Source organism: Mustela nigripes, chromosome 14 (assembly GCF_022355385.1).
Source record: "Mustela nigripes isolate SB6536 chromosome 14, MUSNIG.SB6536, whole genome shotgun sequence".
In the NCBI taxonomy this organism is placed as follows: domain Eukaryota; kingdom Metazoa; phylum Chordata; class Mammalia; order Carnivora; family Mustelidae; genus Mustela; species Mustela nigripes.
The window spans coordinates 17325527-17344093 of record NC_081570.1 but is presented as its reverse complement, the minus strand read 5'-3'; the positions used below and the strand labels follow the sequence as shown (position 1 = coordinate 17344093).

Genomic DNA, 18567 nt, shown 5'->3' with positions numbered 1-18567 from the left:
CAAAGTGGGCTCCCTGGGGACCCCCTGCCCCATCCGGCCACCCCCAGGAAGCAGCAGTCCTCACCTACTTCCTCCCCACAGCCACACCATCTGCACCATATGATTTCATGCTCCTGAACTGTGGGAAGAATGATATGGTCATTGGGTGGAAGCCCCCCAAACGTTGTGGAGGTGGCAAGATCCTGGGCTACTTCCTGGACCAGCATGACTCAGAGGAGCTGGACTGGCACCCAGTCAACCAGCAGCCCATCCCCACCCGGGTCTGCAAGGTAAGCCCGGAATGGGGCCACTGGCCTGGGCAGGTGGAGACCAGAGGTCACTATTGGAGGTCCTAAAGCCAAGAGAGGCCTCAGGTTCCCTGAGCCTGATAATCTGGCTAATTCTCAAGTGCAAAGTCACATAACTGACCTCGTTTAAGGCCCCCTGAACCTCCTGCTCTGATGTCTCCCCTGCCACCGTACCTCTTTCCCCTTTGGTCCCAGCCCTGGTTTTCACCATCTGTCTCTGTTCTTCAAGGTCAGTAACCTTCGTGAAGGCCACTTCTATGAGTTCCGTGCCCGGGCAGCAAACTGGGCAGGGGTTGGCGAGCTGTCGGCACCCAGTAGCCTGTTTGAGTGCAAAGAGTGGACGATGCCCCAACCAGGTGAGAGGTCCAAAGATGCCGAAGTCCAGGACCTGCCCCTGCCCCACCCTCCACCCCAAGTCCAACCAGTGAGATGAGCACCATTGAGCTTTCTGTTGGTCCCAGACTTCAGACCACTGGCCCTTTCCACCAAGAGACCCCATAACCTCTGACACAGACAGCCTTAACCGCGCCTTAGAGGACCCGTGACCTTGGCCATCTACTGGCTCTGTATCCTCACCAATAATTATCCCCTAGCTCAACATGCCATCAGAGCTCTTGCTCTGGCCACAGACCAATGTCAAACCCCAAGGGCACACCGCTAGGGCGACCCTCACCCTGCACACCACTCCCACAACCCCGTTAGCTTTTCCCCAAATGAGCCCTCACCTCCTCCCTAGGAAGGAAGGATCACAACCTTCCATCATTCTGTTCAGCTCTTGCTGGTTTTTGCAAATGAAGGGCAGATCATTAGTATGTGGGATGCCTGAGACAATAATTATGAACAATTGATACTTGTTGGGTACTTACCATGTACCACAGATTCCACAAGTTTTGCCATCAATGCTCATAACAGCACTGGATTTTAAGAACTATTATTATCCCTACTTTGCAGATGAGGAGACAGAAACATAGGGGCCGAATAACTTGCCCAGAGTCCCCATAGCCTGAGAAGGTGGAGCTGGGGCACGAACCCCGGAGAGGTCACATCTTTGCCCTACACTGATCACTGAGAAAGCAAAGGTGTTAGAAGGATTATGGCCCCCTGGGATAGGGAAGATCAAGGATACTTTAGAAAAAGTGAGGCTGAGCCTGTTTTGAAGAGTTAACCCTGTCTCAGGCCCAGATTAAGACCAAGCTTTGTCATGAAACCAAGACCTGCCAGGTCCCTGCCGTGCCCAGAACAGGCACTTCCCGGCCCGGCTGTAACTGACAGACTGACAAGGGTTGGAGACTGACCACCCAGCTCGCTGCCCACCTCTCTGGCTGGCCCACTCCTCCTCTGCCCCATCTCCCACAGGCCCCCCGTATGATGTGCAGGCGTTCGAGGTGCGGGCCACCTCCCTGATGCTAAAGTGGGAGCCCCCACTATACACTGGGGCTGGGCCGGTCACGGGCTACAGCATCAGTGTCCAAGAGGAAGGCTCTGAAGAATGGAAGCCGGTCACCCCAGACCTCATCTCTGGCACCCATCTGAGGGTGAGTCCCTGCCCCTTCACCCCCTAAACTCCACCCTGAGCCTTCCCTGCCACTGGACATGGCAGGATCAGAGTGAGATCACCCTCAGAGATCACTGCCCTCACTTAATGTCAGCGGAGGACCAGAGAGGGGAAGGGCCCCACCCAGGGTCACACAGTAAGTTGACAGTCGGGCTGGCTGGATGGCTGCTTGTCTTAACCTGCTCCAGGCTGGGCAGACTCCTCCCTAAACTCCCATCAGCCAGGTAGGTCAGCACTGGACATGCATCTCCCTTGAGCAAGGAATTCTGCTTCTGGGATTAGACTGTAGGGAAAGAATTAAGCAAATATTATTTATCAAGGTAAAAGTTGGAAACAATTTAAATGTCCATCTGTAGGGGCTTCGCTTAAATAAATCAGTGTATCCTTCAGACGGAATCCTGTGCTCAGTAGTATCAAGACTATGGTATTTTAAGGACAATGGGTTGGCCCTGCAGGTATGTTTTGACATGAAAATATATCCATCATAGGTGGCTAAGAAAAAAATCAGAATACAAGTAGGCTACTCACGTTAGAAAACATACTACATCTATATTTCATACATTAACAAACATCTACGCAGATAGCTATTTCTTAATTTACATGAGAAACTCTCAACTCTTGGGATAAAATAAGAAATTTAGCAGAGTCATCGGTGTTATTCACCTGCGATGGTCGATGGTCGCTTTAACTTCTACTAACTCCCAGAAATTGCCCATGCCAGAAAACAAAATAAGTGTGGATCGCAGTGTTCCTAGAGGACGCAAATCACTTTAGACCATCAGTGAGAATCCCGACTTCCGGGTTCGGGGTTGGGGGAGGGGGTGGGGACGCCGCCCCGCCCGCGCACCCACCCCCTCCACCCCATCTGCAGCACACCCAGAGCCCAGCTCTGCAGCCAGCCTGACTCACGGCCCCCCTGTGTTTGAGGAACAGGGGCGACAGTTCTGTGATGTGGACTGGATTTTGTTTTCTGGAGCTCTAGGGAAAGGAGAAATGTCTTCTCCAGCTCACTTCGATGAGGTGTTTTTCCAGCGAGCGGGAGGGTGAGGGGTTTTCAAGACCACACTAACAAACAGTGTGCACTCCACGCTTCTCACGGCTTATGTGCATTTCAATGTCTAAACGGATCTTTACAAAATTGTTATTTCTGGCCATCTCTGGGGAAGGGGACTGCCAGGGAGGCAATAACCCTTCTTTTTATGTTGTTTATTGCTTTAATATTTTCCCAACAATTGTGTGTGTCTTTTATACTGGGGGGGGGGGGAACCTTTCATTTCAAAAAAATAACAGTAAACCCACCTAAAACAGAAGCAGGGAAAACAAGCCTTAGCCAGGGGGATGCTCTGAGACTCTGTGGTTTCTGCCCCATGGGGCCAGGCTCCCTGTGGTTAAATCAGCCAGCCCCGGGGCAGCTGGTCCGAGAGAGCCCTGTGAGATGGACGGCCCCTCTGCCTCCCACATCGGTTAGCCCAGGCCAGGGCTGGGTGAGCCTTGGTTACTTGGCCCATTTCTGCAGTGCGGGTCGTTGACCGGCATTCACTCGGTCATGTAGTAAATGCTTCTTGACACCAACTGAGCGCCTGGCCTGGAACCAGGTCTTAGACAGAAAGTGTTAAATAAGTCTTGGTCTTTAGGGTAACAGGCAATTACCAGACTGTGCACTGTACCACTGAGGGGGTCCAGCGGGATTCTGGGAGTTCCATGGAGGAAGATAAGATGCCCTTCCTGGAATCCTCGGATCTGCCTGAGCTGAGCGGGCCAAGACAAGTTGGCGTTGGCTAGACCGAGAAAGAAGGGAGGGCATTCCAGGGAGAGGGCTCGGCCAGGGCAAAGGCAGGGAGCTACGAAAGGGGAAACAGGAGATGAACACGGGCACCTGGAGGGAGCCATGGAGTAAAGGGGACCCCCAGAGAGGAAGGACACAGGAGGCTAAGGCCTGGTTAGGAAGACTTCAGGGACTAAACTACAAAATCTGAACTTTACCCTGAAGGCCACTGAGAGGTTTCAACACAGACCGGCGTCTTAGAAAAATTGGCAGAAGGAAAGGCTGACTGGGAAGAAGGGCCTAGAGTCAGGGACAGCATTTAGGAAACTGCTGGACTAATCAGGTGAGGAGAAATGAAGCCTCGATCGGGGCCATGGCTGGGCCACGGAGAGAAGTCACGTTCAAGACATGTTAGGAAAATAAAATGTGAACTCACTGATTAGATGTATAGGGCTCCAGAAAAAGATGCCAGAGATGGTCCCCCGGCTTCTCTCTGGGGTGATGGATGGAGGAGAGTTGGGGCACAGGAAGGGGGAGAGTCTCCTTGTGGAGAGGCAGGTGATGAGTTGAGCGGGCAGAATTCCAGGGCCCACGGGGGTGGGAGGCAATCCCCATGCAGGGACCCACTACGGACTGGGACCTGGGTCCAGGGAGTGCACGCCGGGGCAGCCTGCACCCTGCTGAGTCCCAGGAGGAAAAGGCTCCCTTCAGCCCATGGCCAAGGCTGAAGAAAGGTCTGGTCTTCTTTGTCCTCTGTGCTCACGCTTGCCCACCCCTCCACCTCCCCCAGATCTCTGACTTGCAGCAGGGGAAGAGTTACGTGTTCCAAGTTCAGGCCGTGAATTCGGCAGGTCTGGGACAACCATCCATGCCCACCGACCCCATACGTCTGGAAGACAAGCCAGGTAGGAACGGGCAGAGGTGCTAGCCCCATAGGGCCGGGCTGTGCCACCTAGGATGGGTGGAGGTCAGAGGAGGGTCGGGAGGAGCACAAGGATCTATAGCAGGAGGGGACCCCGTCCCACTACCCCCTGCCACATGTCACCCAGCTCTGACTTTCCTTCCTGCCTGTTTCTGCCCCATGCCCCACTCCCATTTCTTTCTCTGGGATCCCAAGATATGAGCACTTCTTTCTCCTTTCTTTCATACGTATTCATAAATTCACACAGCTCTTCCTCAATGTTTAAAATAATACCCAGCTGCATTCCAGATGCCCCATGAGGCTTTGTCTCTCTTGCAGTCACAACTCCTGAGGTCCTCTCCTACCACACACACCAGGTGCTAAGGCAGATCCTCACACGGCCCTGGCCCTCCCCACAAGCCCCTGCATGAGGGATCATCGCCCTGACCTTAGAACTGATTTTTTTTGTAGCTCTGAATTTGAGTGATCTAGTCACACAGCTGGTCCATGACAGAATCACTCAACTCTGCAAACTATAAAGCACATTCTCTTTCCATTCTTTTACTTATTCACTCATTCAACCAATCTTGGGGGACATCCACATTGTACTGGGGACACAGCAGTGACGAGAAAGCAAGGGGCCTGCTCAAGCTTGGGGGAGAGGCAGGATGGACAGGAAGCAGAGAAATAATGACGTGAAAGTGATGATCTAAGAGGCTAGTAAGTGCTAAAAAGGAAATGAACAGGGTGGTGTGGCGGGGTGCGGCTTACTTTAGCCAGAGCAATCAGGGAGGGCATCCCTGAGGAGGATCACAAGGCCTTGGAGACCATGGCAAGGGGACGGGCATTAGTATTTTATTCAAGCGCCATGGGCAGCCATGGAAGGTGTATGACCTGGTTTGTCACTTCTAAATATCTCCTGGCCCCCACCCTTGAATCCTGCCCTCAGATGCCCCAGAGATCAAGGTTGGTGTGGATGAAGAAGGCCTTATCTACTTGGCTTTCGAAGCTCCCGAGGCCCCTGACTCAGCAGAGTTTCAGTGGTCCAAGGACTACAAGGGCCCACCAGACCCCCAGAGGGTCAAGATCGAGGAGAAGGCTAACAAGTAAGTGAGGGGAGAGAGGATGGTCTAACTGGTCCGCAGGTGAGTCTGCAGAAGCTCATGGGTGAGACCACCTGGCAGGACTCACAGATAACGCACCTGCCAGGGGCTGCCCGGTCCCTCACCAAGGATGCCACGTACCACCTGAGGGAACAAGGAGGGGACAGTGGATTTAAGGGCAGAAAGAACAACATTCGCTAGCGATTCTCCTTCTGCAAGGAATGCTGTGTGCATTTGCACCTGTGTTTCTAGGGAAGCTCAAAGCCCTTGGTTTCTAGCCTGGGCACTTGCACATGGTGACTTGCTCCTGAAAGTTGTCTAGGCCCAGCACTCTCATCTGTAGAAGAAGGGGCCTGGGACCAGAGGTCAGCTGCCCCGTGTCTCACTCCCCCAACCTCAGCCGCTCTGGCTTCAGCCCTGTCCAGACAATGACTGGAGTCCTGGGGGTTTAGGGGGAGAGACTGGGCAGTGCAGCCAGTAAGAAGAGAGCCTGGCTCACAGGGCCACTGAAGGAGCCAAGCCAGAGCTGCCCTGGGTCGGGCTCCCCATGGGGACGCAAGGAGGCAACCATCCCTGCCGCCTAGCATGGCCGGATCTGTGGCTCGGGTGCAGGGCCCCCGGCTCCCAGGCCTCCAGTGCACAAGGCGCCTCACTGAGGCTCTACTCTCCTCTGTCTGCCAGATCCAAGGTCATCCTGAAAGACCCTGGCCTTGAGGACTTGGGCACCTACTCCGTCATGGTCACCGATGCTGATGAAGACATCTCAGCCAGCCACACACTGACAGAGGACGGTAATGCCTCTGTTCTACTACCCCTCCCCAGAGAGGCTTTGATTGAGAGTCCTAGATGCAAATGGCCCCAGAGCCCGGCGAGAAGCAACAAAAATTAATAAAGCAGTGATTTCCAGAGAAGTAGGCCCTCACCCACCCGTTCAGCCAGCCAGGCAGTTACCCAGGATTCATTGAGCACTACCCTAAGCCAGATACTGTCCTAGGCACTGGGCAGTACACCGGGGGCGGGGGGGGGTGGCGCGCAACAGTCAAAAGTCCCCGCTTGGTGGAGTTCACGTCCTTCAGGTCTCTCCTTCCTTTTTCTACTTCCGATAAAAGCAAGGGTACCAGGATCCTTTCCCCTTCTCTTGGAGCCCGAGAAGTATAACAGTGCAGTATCAGGATAAATTGCAGATGGTAGCTGGTCTGCGCAGCGAGGATGACAACGGGGAGCGGTGTGGACTGTGGCAAACCGGAGAGTAGATGCTGCAACCCAAGGGTCATCCACGTTTGATGATTTAAGCAGAACCGAAACCAGTGCTGAGCACTGATGAGACTCACGCTCTGCTGTCTCCAGAGTCACTGGGGGACCACCCAGGGCCTTCCCTGCTGATTGCTTAGGGGACCCTCTGACTCTGTGAAGCAGCAGAAGCCAGATAGGCTCAGGGTCCAATTCCAGTTCCATCGTTCTCTGGCTTTCTTATCCTGAGCAAGTCACGTCACCTCTCTGGACATCAGTTTGCTCATCTATAAGGGGAGTTTTGTTACTCAAACACAATGTTCTAGGCACACCAAAGCCGTCCACACACAGGATACCTTTTGGGTTTTGTTTTATTTTGTTTTCACTTGCCACGAGTCCAGACTCATACTAAGGACTCTGGGGTTTATAAGGGAAAATGAAGTATGGGCTCTACCCTTGCCAATTCTTCTATCAACACATATATTTTTTAAGATTTTATTTATTTACTTGGCAGAGAGAGAGAGACACACAGTGAGAGAGGGAACACAAGCAGGGGGAGTGGGAGAGGGAGGAGGAGGCTTCCTGCCAAGCAAGGAGCCTGATACTGGGGCTCAATCCCAGTACTGTGGGATCATGACTCGAGCCCAAGGCAGACGCTTAATGGCTGAGCCCCCATCAACACATATTTATTGAGCACCTACTATGTGCCATGTGCAGACACTCCCGGAGGTCCAGAGCTCAGCTTAGCAGAAGAGACAAATCTACAAACCTAACCCACAGAGGCAGTAAGCGAAGAGACAGCACGCCACCAAGCTGCTCTAGAGGCTTGTAGACTGAAGTGCTCAGGGTGGGGGCCAGGCCCTCCAAGATGGGACAGCAGAGTACAGTGGGTGAGCGTTGGGGCTCAGGAACCAGTGAGCCTGGAGTGGGGATGGTGGTAGACAATAGCGCTTGCCCCACAGCATTGTGTGAGGACAAGTGAGGTAATGTGGTGCCTGGCCCTGGTGGGCACCCACTTCTTGGAGGAGGTGGCCCTTGATCTCAGGGTGTCCTACAGCAACATCCCCGATCCCGGTCAGTGCCTGAGGGCCAAGACCCACAGCGCTCACCATCACCCCCTGTGTAGCAAGTGACTCCAGGATGCGGGGGAGGGGGGGGGAGTCTCTTGGGATGACCCACATGGACCCCACTGCCCAGGCATTTCATTCTCTGTGTTTTTGTCTTGTTTGTTTTTTTTCCCCCTTGATCCTTCCTGTCCCAGAGTTGGGCAAGCTGAAGAAGTTGAGCCATGAGATCAGAAACCCAAGTAAGCTGGGCCCACTGGGGTCTCCGGAGCAGAGCTGAATGGGGCTGAGAGCCAGAACCTAGCTGAGGGGCAGAGGATGGGAGAGTCATGGGGTTGGAGGGTTAGGGGCCTCCCCTCCCCCCTGAGAGGGAAAGGCGTGGGCGGCAGGGCGCTGACTGGGTTTCCTCTCTTTATAATCATTATCACTGGCCCCTTAGTTGATTTTGGATTATTTAAACCTCTACTTCCCCGTTCTTCTTGTGTAAAATAGCTTTTGATCTTCTTGCTTTACTTCTCTTAAATTCAAACCAAGTCATTATAAATCAGTGCAACATGAATGAGCTGCATGGCCTTCAGATGCCTCAGGCACTTTGCCCTTTAAATGCCCAGGGTGTGCTCCAGGTGGGGCTGGTGGGGAGTGCGGAGGGGAGACCGGTCCCCCACCCACCCCCTCCGTGTCCTCTGCCTCCCAGCGATCAAGCTCATCTCGGGCTGGAACGTCGACATCCTTGAACAAGGAGAGGTGCGGCTGTGGCTGGAAGTAGAAAAATTATCTCCGGCCGCTGAGCTGCATCTCATCTTCAATGAGAAGGAGATCTTCAGCTCGCCGGTAACTGGGGGTTCAGACTGCTTGTGGGAGGTTCCGCTGCGCGGGACGTGGCCTCTAGGGGCGGTGGTTCGCCACAGCCCAGCACCGCCCCCTAGTGGACATTTCAGAAACAGCCACATGCTTTTGCGGTCCTAGGGATGGCGTGAGGGTGGGGACACCTGGCTTTTGGTGGTGGGGGAGGCTCCTGGCTAGATGCCCGCCAATGCAAGGGACTCTCCCACAAATAAAGAATCCGCATGCCCCCCGACACACAACTTTTGAATGTCCTACCAGACATTCTTAAGATTAAAAACCTACATTCATGCTCATAATTATCCAAGCCTAGACCCTAATCTGGTAATATAAATACAAAGAACTTCTGCTTTTAGTTTGCGGGTTTTTTAAATATTTTATTTTTTACCTGAGAGAGAGAGCACAATCTGTGGGAAGGGGCAGAGGGAGAGAGAGAAGATGACTCCCCGCTGAGCAGGGAGCCCGAGGGGGGGCTCGATTCCAGGACCCTGAGATCATGACCTGAGTGGAAGGTAGACGCTCAATTGACTGAGCCACCCAGGTGCTCCTGCACAGTTTTAATATACACCGAACAGAGACTTTTCCCTATAAGCCACTTTACTTATGCTTTTTCATTCATTTTCCTCTACTTCTCCTAAAAATCACTTTGACCTTCTTGCTTTACTTAACTTCCCTTACATTCAAACCAGTTCATTATAAAGCAGTGCACATGAGTGAGATTATGTCTGAGCAGCTACTATTGAAATACATTTTATTTGGCTTTTATTTCTTCTTCATTTGACAGTTGTGGTATTACATTGCTTTCTGGGGGGGGGGGTGGAAATCATGTGTGTAGGTTGTATTAGATTGAGCCATGAACTGCCCATAATCAATCATGTTTTTACAAGCATGGCGATTTTGATTTCAGGAGAGAGTCAATCATGACATCTGGTTACTTGCACATTCCATCTCTGGGTGGCAAAGTTACCATCAGAGGATATGCGTTACAGAGAGGGGCACTGGTTCTTAAGAGAAAAAGGAGCTCAGGACTCCTACTCACCTCCTGTGGGCTGTGTGCCCTTCACCTCTTTGTGCCTCAGTTTCTGTATCTGTACAATGATAGTGGGTTGTGGGTTTGTCCCAGAATCAGAAGAAGCAAATGAGAATACTGATCCAAAAGTTCTGCATAAAGATTAATCATGACCTTGGCACATGGTAGAGGATGTGTGACCAAGTCTGAGGTCTGCCATGCACAGCATTGGGACTACTGGTTGTCCCTACAGAAGAATAAAATAAACCTAGCTGCCTCCCTTAAATCCTACATACAAATAAATCCAGAGGGAATACAATCCTAAATGTGGAAAATAAAATTTTTTAAAACTGTTAGAACACAACAAAATGTGAGTGTTAATTCTGGGGAGCAAGTTCACAGGCATTTTTCACATTATCCTTCATTCGTTTAGGGGGATTTGTAGAAAGAAGTAGAGAATGTGGCACTGTGGGGGGCAGGGGTTTATTATTTATTGCAATTAACTCAAGCACCCAAGACTCTTTCCTGTGCCTGCTAGGCCCCACAGTTGTTCCCAGGACCCTGCCCCGGCCTCAGAAGGCTTGTCGCTCCGCACATACCACCCCCCAAGTCCAAGTACACTCTGATTTGTGCCCCACAGCACAAATCCCCTGGGACAGGAAAAGGGCAAAAAAGATTCTCCGGGTTTATTCTCCCCAGAACCGCAAAATCAATTTTGTCCGAGAGAAGGGCCTGGTGGAAGTGATCATCCAGAACCTGTCGGAGGATGACAAAGGGTCGTACACCGCCAAGCTCCAGGATGGAAAAGCCAAAAACCAGATCACCCTGGCGCTGGTGGATGACGGTCAGCCACGCCCACTGCCCAACCCCCACACGCCAGACCTCAGCCCTCTGCTCTCTGGCCTGGGGTCTTCTGTCCCTCCCGCTGCCCCTCTCCGGACCTGCGCGCCTCCCACTCAGGCTAGTTCGCTCCTCTGTGTTCACAGATTTTGACAAACTTCTGAGGAAAGCAGAGGCTCAGAGAAGAGACTGGAAGAGAAAACAGGGTAAGAATTGCTGGTAGGGGAGTTCAAAAGAGGCCAGTGTTCCGTGCTGGGGATCTGCTGGGTGCGGGGCAGGTCGGCTAATCCATCCCTCAGCTCCGCCGGGTCCCAGAGGGAGCCACTGCAATGCAATCCACTTCTGTCCCCGTGCAAGAACAAAACAGAGAGCGACACCCCCGAGAGTCGATCCAACCCTGAGAGTAACACCTCCGTAAATGTCGCGCCCTACGCACCCCCCTTGCGTCGCCGCAGTCCCTGCCATGGTGGGGGCCGAGTCTGAGGGGCCTGTAATCACTAGCTGCCCCACCCCACCGCCGGCTGCCCCCCCCCACCTGGCCACCAGGTGGCGCCCTGACGGTGGGCATGTTTGTTCTGCACTCCCAGGTCCGCATTTCGTGGAGCCCTTGCAGTGGAAGGTCACCGAGGACTGCCAAGTGCTGCTGACCTGCAAGGCAAATCCCCGCCCCCTGGCCCAGGGCGGGGCGCGTATGGCTCGTCCTGGTGGCTGTCCTTGCCCACTTTCCAGAGTTTCTGTGCTTGGCTGACCCGGAGGAGAAGTAGCCCCAGGGAGACTACATTTAACTGGGAAACAAAATTTACGCCCCCCACCCCCGCAAGAGCCCACGGAGCCGAATTAGTGTGGTTTGGATCAGCCTCCAGCCAGATCTCCTGACTGCTCGGGCAAGGGGTGCTATGGGGCGTGGGCCTCTGGGAAAGGTCCATAGATTGAGGGGGATTCCCTGACGTTTATTAGTAGCCTTCCCAGACCCAGTGCTAGGAATTCATCCGCCTCACGGTCGTCTGTGAGATGGGCATGGATCCGAAAACAAGTAGAGAAAGAGCTCAAGACCACACCCAAGCGGGAAGAGTCTAGAGCATGGTTTTAACGCCACAAAGCTGGGGCTCCTCAGCACTCTGCAGCCTCTACAGACGGCTGGAGAGTGTGCTCCGGGAATCCCCAAGCACTCCCCAAGGCCCTGGACATACAAAGATGAAGAAGTGGGGTCTCCTTGGGTCTCTCGGAGCCCAGGGGTCTGAGGCAGGATCCTTAGAAAACAGCATGTCTCCTGCTGTGATGCAGGCACGTGCAAGAAATCAGTTAATCATGATTGAGGCACTCTGGGGTGCTTCAAGGAAGGCCTCTTGGAGGAGGTGACATCTTCCTTGCTTCCTTAAGATGCATCGGGACTTACAAGGACAAATGGAGTAGGGAAGTGAGCAAAAGGTAGAGGGAACACCATTAGTGAAAATCCAGAATGTGGAACCAGCAGAGGAGATACGGTGTGAGGAAGGGCTAGCTGAGATCTAGGAAGGAATCAGCTAAGAGTGAGTATGGAGGTGGGAGAGAGTCAGGTTTGTGGGAGGAAAAAAAAGAGCTGGTGCATTTTTACTTAAAAATGTGAGAAAACATGAGGGAGTCTCTCTTCATGGATCGCCCTCTTCATGGACTGCCCCTCAGGCGACCAACACCAAGAAGGAAACCCGCTTCCAGTGGTTCTTCCAGAAGAGAGAGACACCGGATGGTCAGTACGACCCAGAGACTGGAGTGGGAACTCTGTGCATCGAGGAGGTAAAAAAAAAAGTACAGCTCCCACTTCAGGGCTCATACCCCCCCTGGCAGCACCCAGAGCAGCAGGCAGAGTCAGGAGCAGGGCCAGGGGGAGGCAAGTGGGGCGCTCACCTGAAGCACAAAATGTAAGGGGGGGCACTGAAAACTCAGTAATCAAGTTAATATTTCAGGCAGTATTTTTTTTTTAATCAAAATTAATGCAAAAAAAAAAAAAAAAAAAGCCCATGGTGGAGGAAATAGCAAAATTTCAAATAAAGTCAGAAACAGTAATACTGATTTTTCCTTTCATTTGGATTCCATTTCTGGGCCTGCCACTATGTGGCCTGGGGCTGGTCACTGTCGTTCTGTGACCTTGGTTTTCATCTAGAACATGAATTGGGTCAGAAGGAATGCTGTCTCTCAAAGGTTTGGTCCTACCTCAGTCAACAGTTTGGGATTCGGGACAGGAAGGCTCTCTCTGTGGGGCAGGGCTGGGCAGAGCAAAGCAGGGCTGGAGGCCCATTCTCCAGCCCACGATCTCCTCCCGGCCTCCAGAGGAGGGTGGCCTGGTTACAGTAGAAGCACAAGGCTTCTTCTCAAACATTCCATGCTTTTCTGCCCCGCTGCTGGTTTCTGTGGCCTCACAGGGTGTCCAGGAGGACTGGAGCACATACAGGTTTGCTGACTAGGAAGGAAATAATGATTTCAGGGTCTTTCCCCCCAAATCCCAGCCAGGACTTGGCCTTTGTCACCACAGTGCATGCTCCTTGAACAGAGATGATCAACAAGTAGGTGCTTCCTAGCTACTGAGGCTTGTTCTCACAGTCTGTCCAGCTGGCACAGAACTTTCTGGCTTTCCAAGGGTTACCTCCTTTGATCCCCACAGCAACTACAGTGCATAGCCAGGCAAGGATGATGCCCCCATTCTACAGATGAGTAAATGGAGGCCCCGAGGGTTTACACACCAAGACACAAGGCTAAAGAGCGGGCTCAGAAGTCACTCCAGTCATTCTCCCCCCAGGTTCTGCTGGGACTTTGGAACCTTCCCTGGGGAAAGGGTGAGGAGACATAAGAGAAGGCTAGTGGGGCTCAGCCCTTCTGTCCCCAGGTTAAGAGCTATCTCTGCCTTGGATTCTGCCTCAAAACATACTATGTAGAGACGGTCAAGGTGGGAGGGCCCCCTGAAGGGGACAGGGAAACAGAGCACTTCCCAAGGCCTGAAGGAGAGGCTTCAAAGTCCAACCCAAGTTCTTGCTGGGCCGAGGGGTAGTTCAGACTTCATTTGGGGATGCCCTTGTCCTGGGCCAAAGATAACACACTTCCTATTGGACAAGGGCAGAGGGGTCCCCAGGTCCCTCCATCCAGGGACCCCAAGGGAGGAGTCCAGCTCAGGTGACTGCAAGGAGAGCTCATCATATGCTCCGGTTGGCGCAGCGGCCTGTGACTCCACATGTGGGGTGTCTGCTTCTGCCCTCAGTTCCCCCAAGGCCCAGAGACGACCCAAACCTGGATTCAAAGAGCTCTGGAGCTAGAAGGAGCCTCAGCAATCACGCATTCCAAATGGGTAAACTGAGGCCCAGAGAGGAGAAAGGGGGGAATTTTGCCTGAGATCATACAGAGTTAGGAGCAGGCCCGGAGTCCAGGCTGGTTGGTACTCCTTCCAGAACCCATGCTGACACCATGAAATCTCTCATCTTTCTTTCCAGCTGTCCAAAGAGGACAAGGGAATTTATAGAGCAACGGTTTCTGATGACCGAGGGGAGGATGACACGATTCTGGACCTCACAGGGGAAGGTAGGAGTTGGCGAGGTTAGACATGGGCCACGGGGACCCAGGGAATCACACGGACTCAGAAGATGTGGGGTCAAATTTATGGGATCCCCATATCACTTGGAGGGAACAGAAAGCCTAAGTGACCTGCCCAAGTCTGCACAGCTGGTCAGTGGCAGGGGCCTGGTCTGCGACACCGACGCCCTCGTTCTCTGTAGTATACCACAGTGAGCCAAAGCCAGAGTTCACTCCCCCGCCCCACACTGGGCCCCAGACTCTCCTCATCAGGCTGGTTGGCCCAGCCTCAAGAAAATGGTCAGCCTGGCCCATTTGTCCTCTCTCCATGGTGCCCCCTGCCCCATCAATCAGTGAGTGCCCCAGACCCCCTCCACCCCCAAGCCATGGGAGTCATCCTGCTGTGCCCCCTGTGTGCTGAGCTCTTCATGGTTCCACCAGCTTTTCCCAGGGACATACCCACCCCAGGCACATCCCTGGGAGGTCCCTACATCAGCTGACCATTCTCTCCATCTTCCTCCAGCCCTGGATGCCATCTTCACTGAGCTGGGCAGGATTGGTGGTAAGCAAGCCCCACTCCCTGCTTCGCTAGCCCTGTCCTGAGGCAGACAGCTTCCAGGGCCCCTCCAGCCAGCCTGGGCTACCGGGCCTGGGTTTTGTTTCCAACCTCAAAGAATCCCTGCCTCCTCGCAATGCCACATTCCCCCCACCACCACACCCCCAGAGCAGGGCTGAGCTGGCTGGCCCCAGCATGCTCTGCCCAAAGGACCTTGGCCTTTTCCTTTGCCTCCCCAGCCCTCTCTGCGACCCCACTGAAGATCCAAGGGACCGAGGAGGGGATCCGGATCTTCAGTAAGGTCAAGTACTTTGACATCGAGTATATGAAAACCACCTGGTTCCACAAGTAAGTTGACCTTTCCCTGCAGGCCAGGGGGTAGAGGGTGGGGAAGGACAGGGGGCATCTGCCCCCGAGCCCAGTCCCAAGGGGTTGGCAGACACAGGGTCTCCCACCAGTCGTGCTGTCCGCAGAGGGAGTCGGGGATAGGGAACAGCAATTAAAGGTAGAGAAGGGAGGTTCCCCAGCAAAGGTCAGAACCCTGGTGGTAAAACCATTTCTCCTGAACATCCGTGACCACAGAAGGATGATTATCTAAAAGCAGCATCTGGGAACTGGGGGAGGAAAGGAAGACCAGATGGTCAGGGGAGTCACGGTGCTCCTATGGGTCTTTCAGCCCCAGGCAACTCAGGCAGCCAGGCTGAGGGGAGAGGTGCAGGCAGAGGGACCTGTGGGGCTGACGACTGACTGAGTGTCAGGGCTTGAAGGCAGGATGGATAAGTAATCCATAGAGACTCAGCCAGGAGCTAAGTGAGCACAGACAGCTTGAGAGCATCTTTTCCCAGGGCTGCTTGTCATTTGCATGCCTCAGCCTCGCAGAGCAGACATCACCGCACCTGCCCTATGGAGAAGGCTAGACTGACTTGGTCAAGTTTGTCAAATGAGTGAGAGCCAAAGCCAAGGGCTCCTTTCCCAACTAGAGTTACTGAGCCTAGTGACCAAGACCAGAGGCGACCAGAGGCGTCACCTCTGTGACCCAACACTGAAGACGTGGACCAAGTGTCTCTAGGAATGATGTTTCAGTAAAGACAGAAGGGAGTTTCTATGGTTTTTAAGGACTGGGGAAGGATGATTGTTCAAAGAAATGCTGGAAGGGTTTAAGCTGATGAGAAGGAAGAGATGGGGAAGTGACCCCCAAGGGTGGGGGAGGTGGTAGGCACTGACCCGGGAGCCTGAAGGACGTGTCACAGGTAGACTCAGCACGGGAACTTACCTGATGTGCCACAGATTTGCTGAACAAACAAATGAATGAGCCAACGAATGAATGATGGAAGGATGGATGGATGGTTGACCAGCTCACAGATCTGGAAACAAAACCCCAGGAGAGGGGTTTGGGTCAGGGAGTGCCTATAGCCCCACAGCCAGCCAGCATGATGAGCTGAGCCAAGTCACACATTTCTTTGTCCTCATACTCAGAGAAAAGCGCCTGGAGAGCGGTGACCGGATAAGGGCTGGAACCACCCTGGATGAGATCTGGCTCCACATCCTGGACCCGAAAGACTCAGACAAAGGCAAATACACCCTGGAGATAGCCGCAGGGAAGGACACCCGGCAACTCTCAGCGGATCTCTCGGGACAAGGTGAGCCAGCCACCTGTCTGTCTGCAGAGAAACCCATTTAGAGAATCCTAGTCTTTGCAGGGAAGGGGACTCCTGTCTCTCCATCCAGTCCGGGCACTGCCCTGAGAGAACACAGGATGGGGAAGGCAGCGGAGGAACAGTCAGCATGAAGCCCTGTTCCTGTAGGTCACAGGGGCTGAGGGGTTGACGCTCCCCTCCCCTCCCCCTCTTTCCTTCTGGCAGCTTTTGATGATGCATTGGCTGAGCACCAGAGACTGAAGTAAGTACCCTTTGGGTGAATCATAGGCCCCTGAGGGTATGGCATGAGGTGGGTACAGGACCCCGTCCTGGGAGCCTGGGCCAGCTCCACCTTTCCCTCGTCACCCCCTCACCCCTGCCCGGGGCGGGCCTGATCTTTCACAAATGGAACTCAAACCTCTTACCCATTTCTGTTTTTCAGAGCCTTGGCCATCATTGAGAAGAGTAAGTCCTCTCATATTTCTGGTGTTTCCGTGTCTGGGTTTGGGGCACCTTCCCATGAGTTTACTTCCCGGCAGGCGTCTAAAGTCCCGGTCCCCCATGGGGTCTGTGCAGCCATGGGCAACAGCAGCCCAACAGCAGATGATGGATGGATAAGGGTCCAAGGATCAGGGAGATGGTGGGTGTGGACCAAGCAGGCTCATGGACAAGGTCAAGGGCAGCAGCAGGGGCCTGAAAGGCCCGCACAGACAGAAATGAGGCTGGGCGGGCTCTCTGGATGAGGCCTGGGGAAGGGACAGCCTCGGAGCTGAAGCTGGTTCTGACTGGTGCGGACACTGAGGCCTCACCTGGTCTGGGACACAGGCCCAACCCCAGAGGGACGTGGCTTGGCCGCCGAGCAACAAGAACGCCCCCCGCCAAATCCACCTACTTGAGCTTCATCACGTGTCCCCAGCCAGTTCCTCCTTCCCCACTCTTGAGGGCGGGAGCACCTCCCTGTCCCCTCCAGGTACCATTCATTACCAGGATCACTTCAAGTCCATACCGCAAGCGCAGTATGTCCCCCGTCTTCTGTTGGGAAAGGCAAGGAAACACGTAATGCAAATTTAAAGATTTCCACCCAAAATGATGAAAAGGGAGAAAAGAAAACGTGGCTTAAAAATAAACCCTAGCTCTGTGGAACCTGATTCTGGGAAGCAGCTGGCAGGAAACCATTCATCACTGGAGTCTCTCTTTTCCCTTCCAGATCGTGCCAAAGTGGTGAGGGGCCTGCCAGATGTAGCCACCATCATGGAAGACAAGGTACTGAGCGACTCTAGCCCGTGGCCGGCCGGCCCACCCTGTGCTCCCACTGTTCTGTACCCATCAGAGATCATGGCACAAAGTAGCACCATGGATTCAAGGGCGGAAAGAGCCGGCTCTCCGGAGTCCGGCCGAGTGACCATACCTTGTTGGTCACGAGGAAACACTGAGCCTAGTGTCAGGCCTGTGGGGGTGTTCGCCCCACCTCTCCAGGTGGCCCTGGGCATCACAGACTTCTGTCTATGAACTTCCTTTTCCATTCCCATAGGAGTTCTACTACATGATTCCTAAAAGCCCCTCTTGACCTGAAAGTATGCAAGCCTTGTGTTCTAGAAAATGATCGATCATGTCTCTGTGGTGCTTACTTTGTACCAGACACTGCTCCCTGTGTGTGTACATACTGTAGTCTGTTTAATCATCAAGGTGGCCACAGGAAATACAATATTAGTACTACCATTAGTCACTCTTTATAGGGGAACAAACTGAGACCCAGAGAGGTCAAGAGACTTTCCTAGGGTCACACAGCTTGAAGGGACAGAGCTGAGAGTCAGTCTGCCAGTGCCCAGCTCCAGAGCGTGTTTGACCCTTACACTGTAGTGCTCTGTGTTCGAGCTTGTTTGAGAATTTTCAAACCCCGTTCATAAATCTTCTTACTAAAGCAATATAGTCTTATTTGCATGGTAAAATCATAACGGCATATATGCGACAAAAAGCAATAAAGCAAAATTCAGGCCCGTGTGGGACAGATGATTGCTAGGGTAATGATGGAAATTCTAACTAGTAAGCATTCCTGTAGAAATCTTGAGGATGGAGGATGTGGGATTAAAATAAAACGTCTCTCCCTTTAATGTTATCCTTTTATGGGCTATAATAGAACTCACATAATAAATTTATCACCAGGAACAACCTGTACTGGGAGCTGTCTGGGGGAGTGAAGGTGAATGCCAAGTATGATTATAAGGAGGTGAGATGGAGCA

The 18567-nt window shown here is 53.2% G+C and overlaps 1 protein-coding gene across 1 annotated transcript in view; it reads left to right on the top strand.

Annotated features, from left to right (window-relative positions):
- MYOM3 (myomesin 3) overlaps positions 1 to 18567 on the top strand; it is a 48446-nt gene that overhangs the window by 28386 nt on the left and 1493 nt on the right. The window contains exons 19-37 of the mRNA XM_059376646.1: positions 82 to 269; positions 517 to 643; positions 1644 to 1822; positions 4398 to 4512; positions 5458 to 5614; positions 6293 to 6402; positions 8103 to 8147; positions 8600 to 8736; positions 10457 to 10601; positions 10744 to 10803; positions 11185 to 11252; positions 12260 to 12370; positions 14056 to 14143; positions 14658 to 14696; positions 14930 to 15038; positions 16167 to 16330; positions 16553 to 16589; positions 16770 to 16792; positions 17535 to 17590. Of these exons, the coding sequence (XP_059232629.1) occupies positions 82 to 269; positions 517 to 643; positions 1644 to 1822; positions 4398 to 4512; positions 5458 to 5614; positions 6293 to 6402; positions 8103 to 8147; positions 8600 to 8736; positions 10457 to 10601; positions 10744 to 10803; positions 11185 to 11252; positions 12260 to 12370; positions 14056 to 14143; positions 14658 to 14696; positions 14930 to 15038; positions 16167 to 16330; positions 16553 to 16589; positions 16770 to 16792; positions 17535 to 17590 (1958 nt within the window). The remainder of the gene's footprint in view (positions 1 to 81; positions 270 to 516; positions 644 to 1643; positions 1823 to 4397; positions 4513 to 5457; positions 5615 to 6292; positions 6403 to 8102; positions 8148 to 8599; positions 8737 to 10456; positions 10602 to 10743; positions 10804 to 11184; positions 11253 to 12259; positions 12371 to 14055; positions 14144 to 14657; positions 14697 to 14929; positions 15039 to 16166; positions 16331 to 16552; positions 16590 to 16769; positions 16793 to 17534; positions 17591 to 18567) is intronic.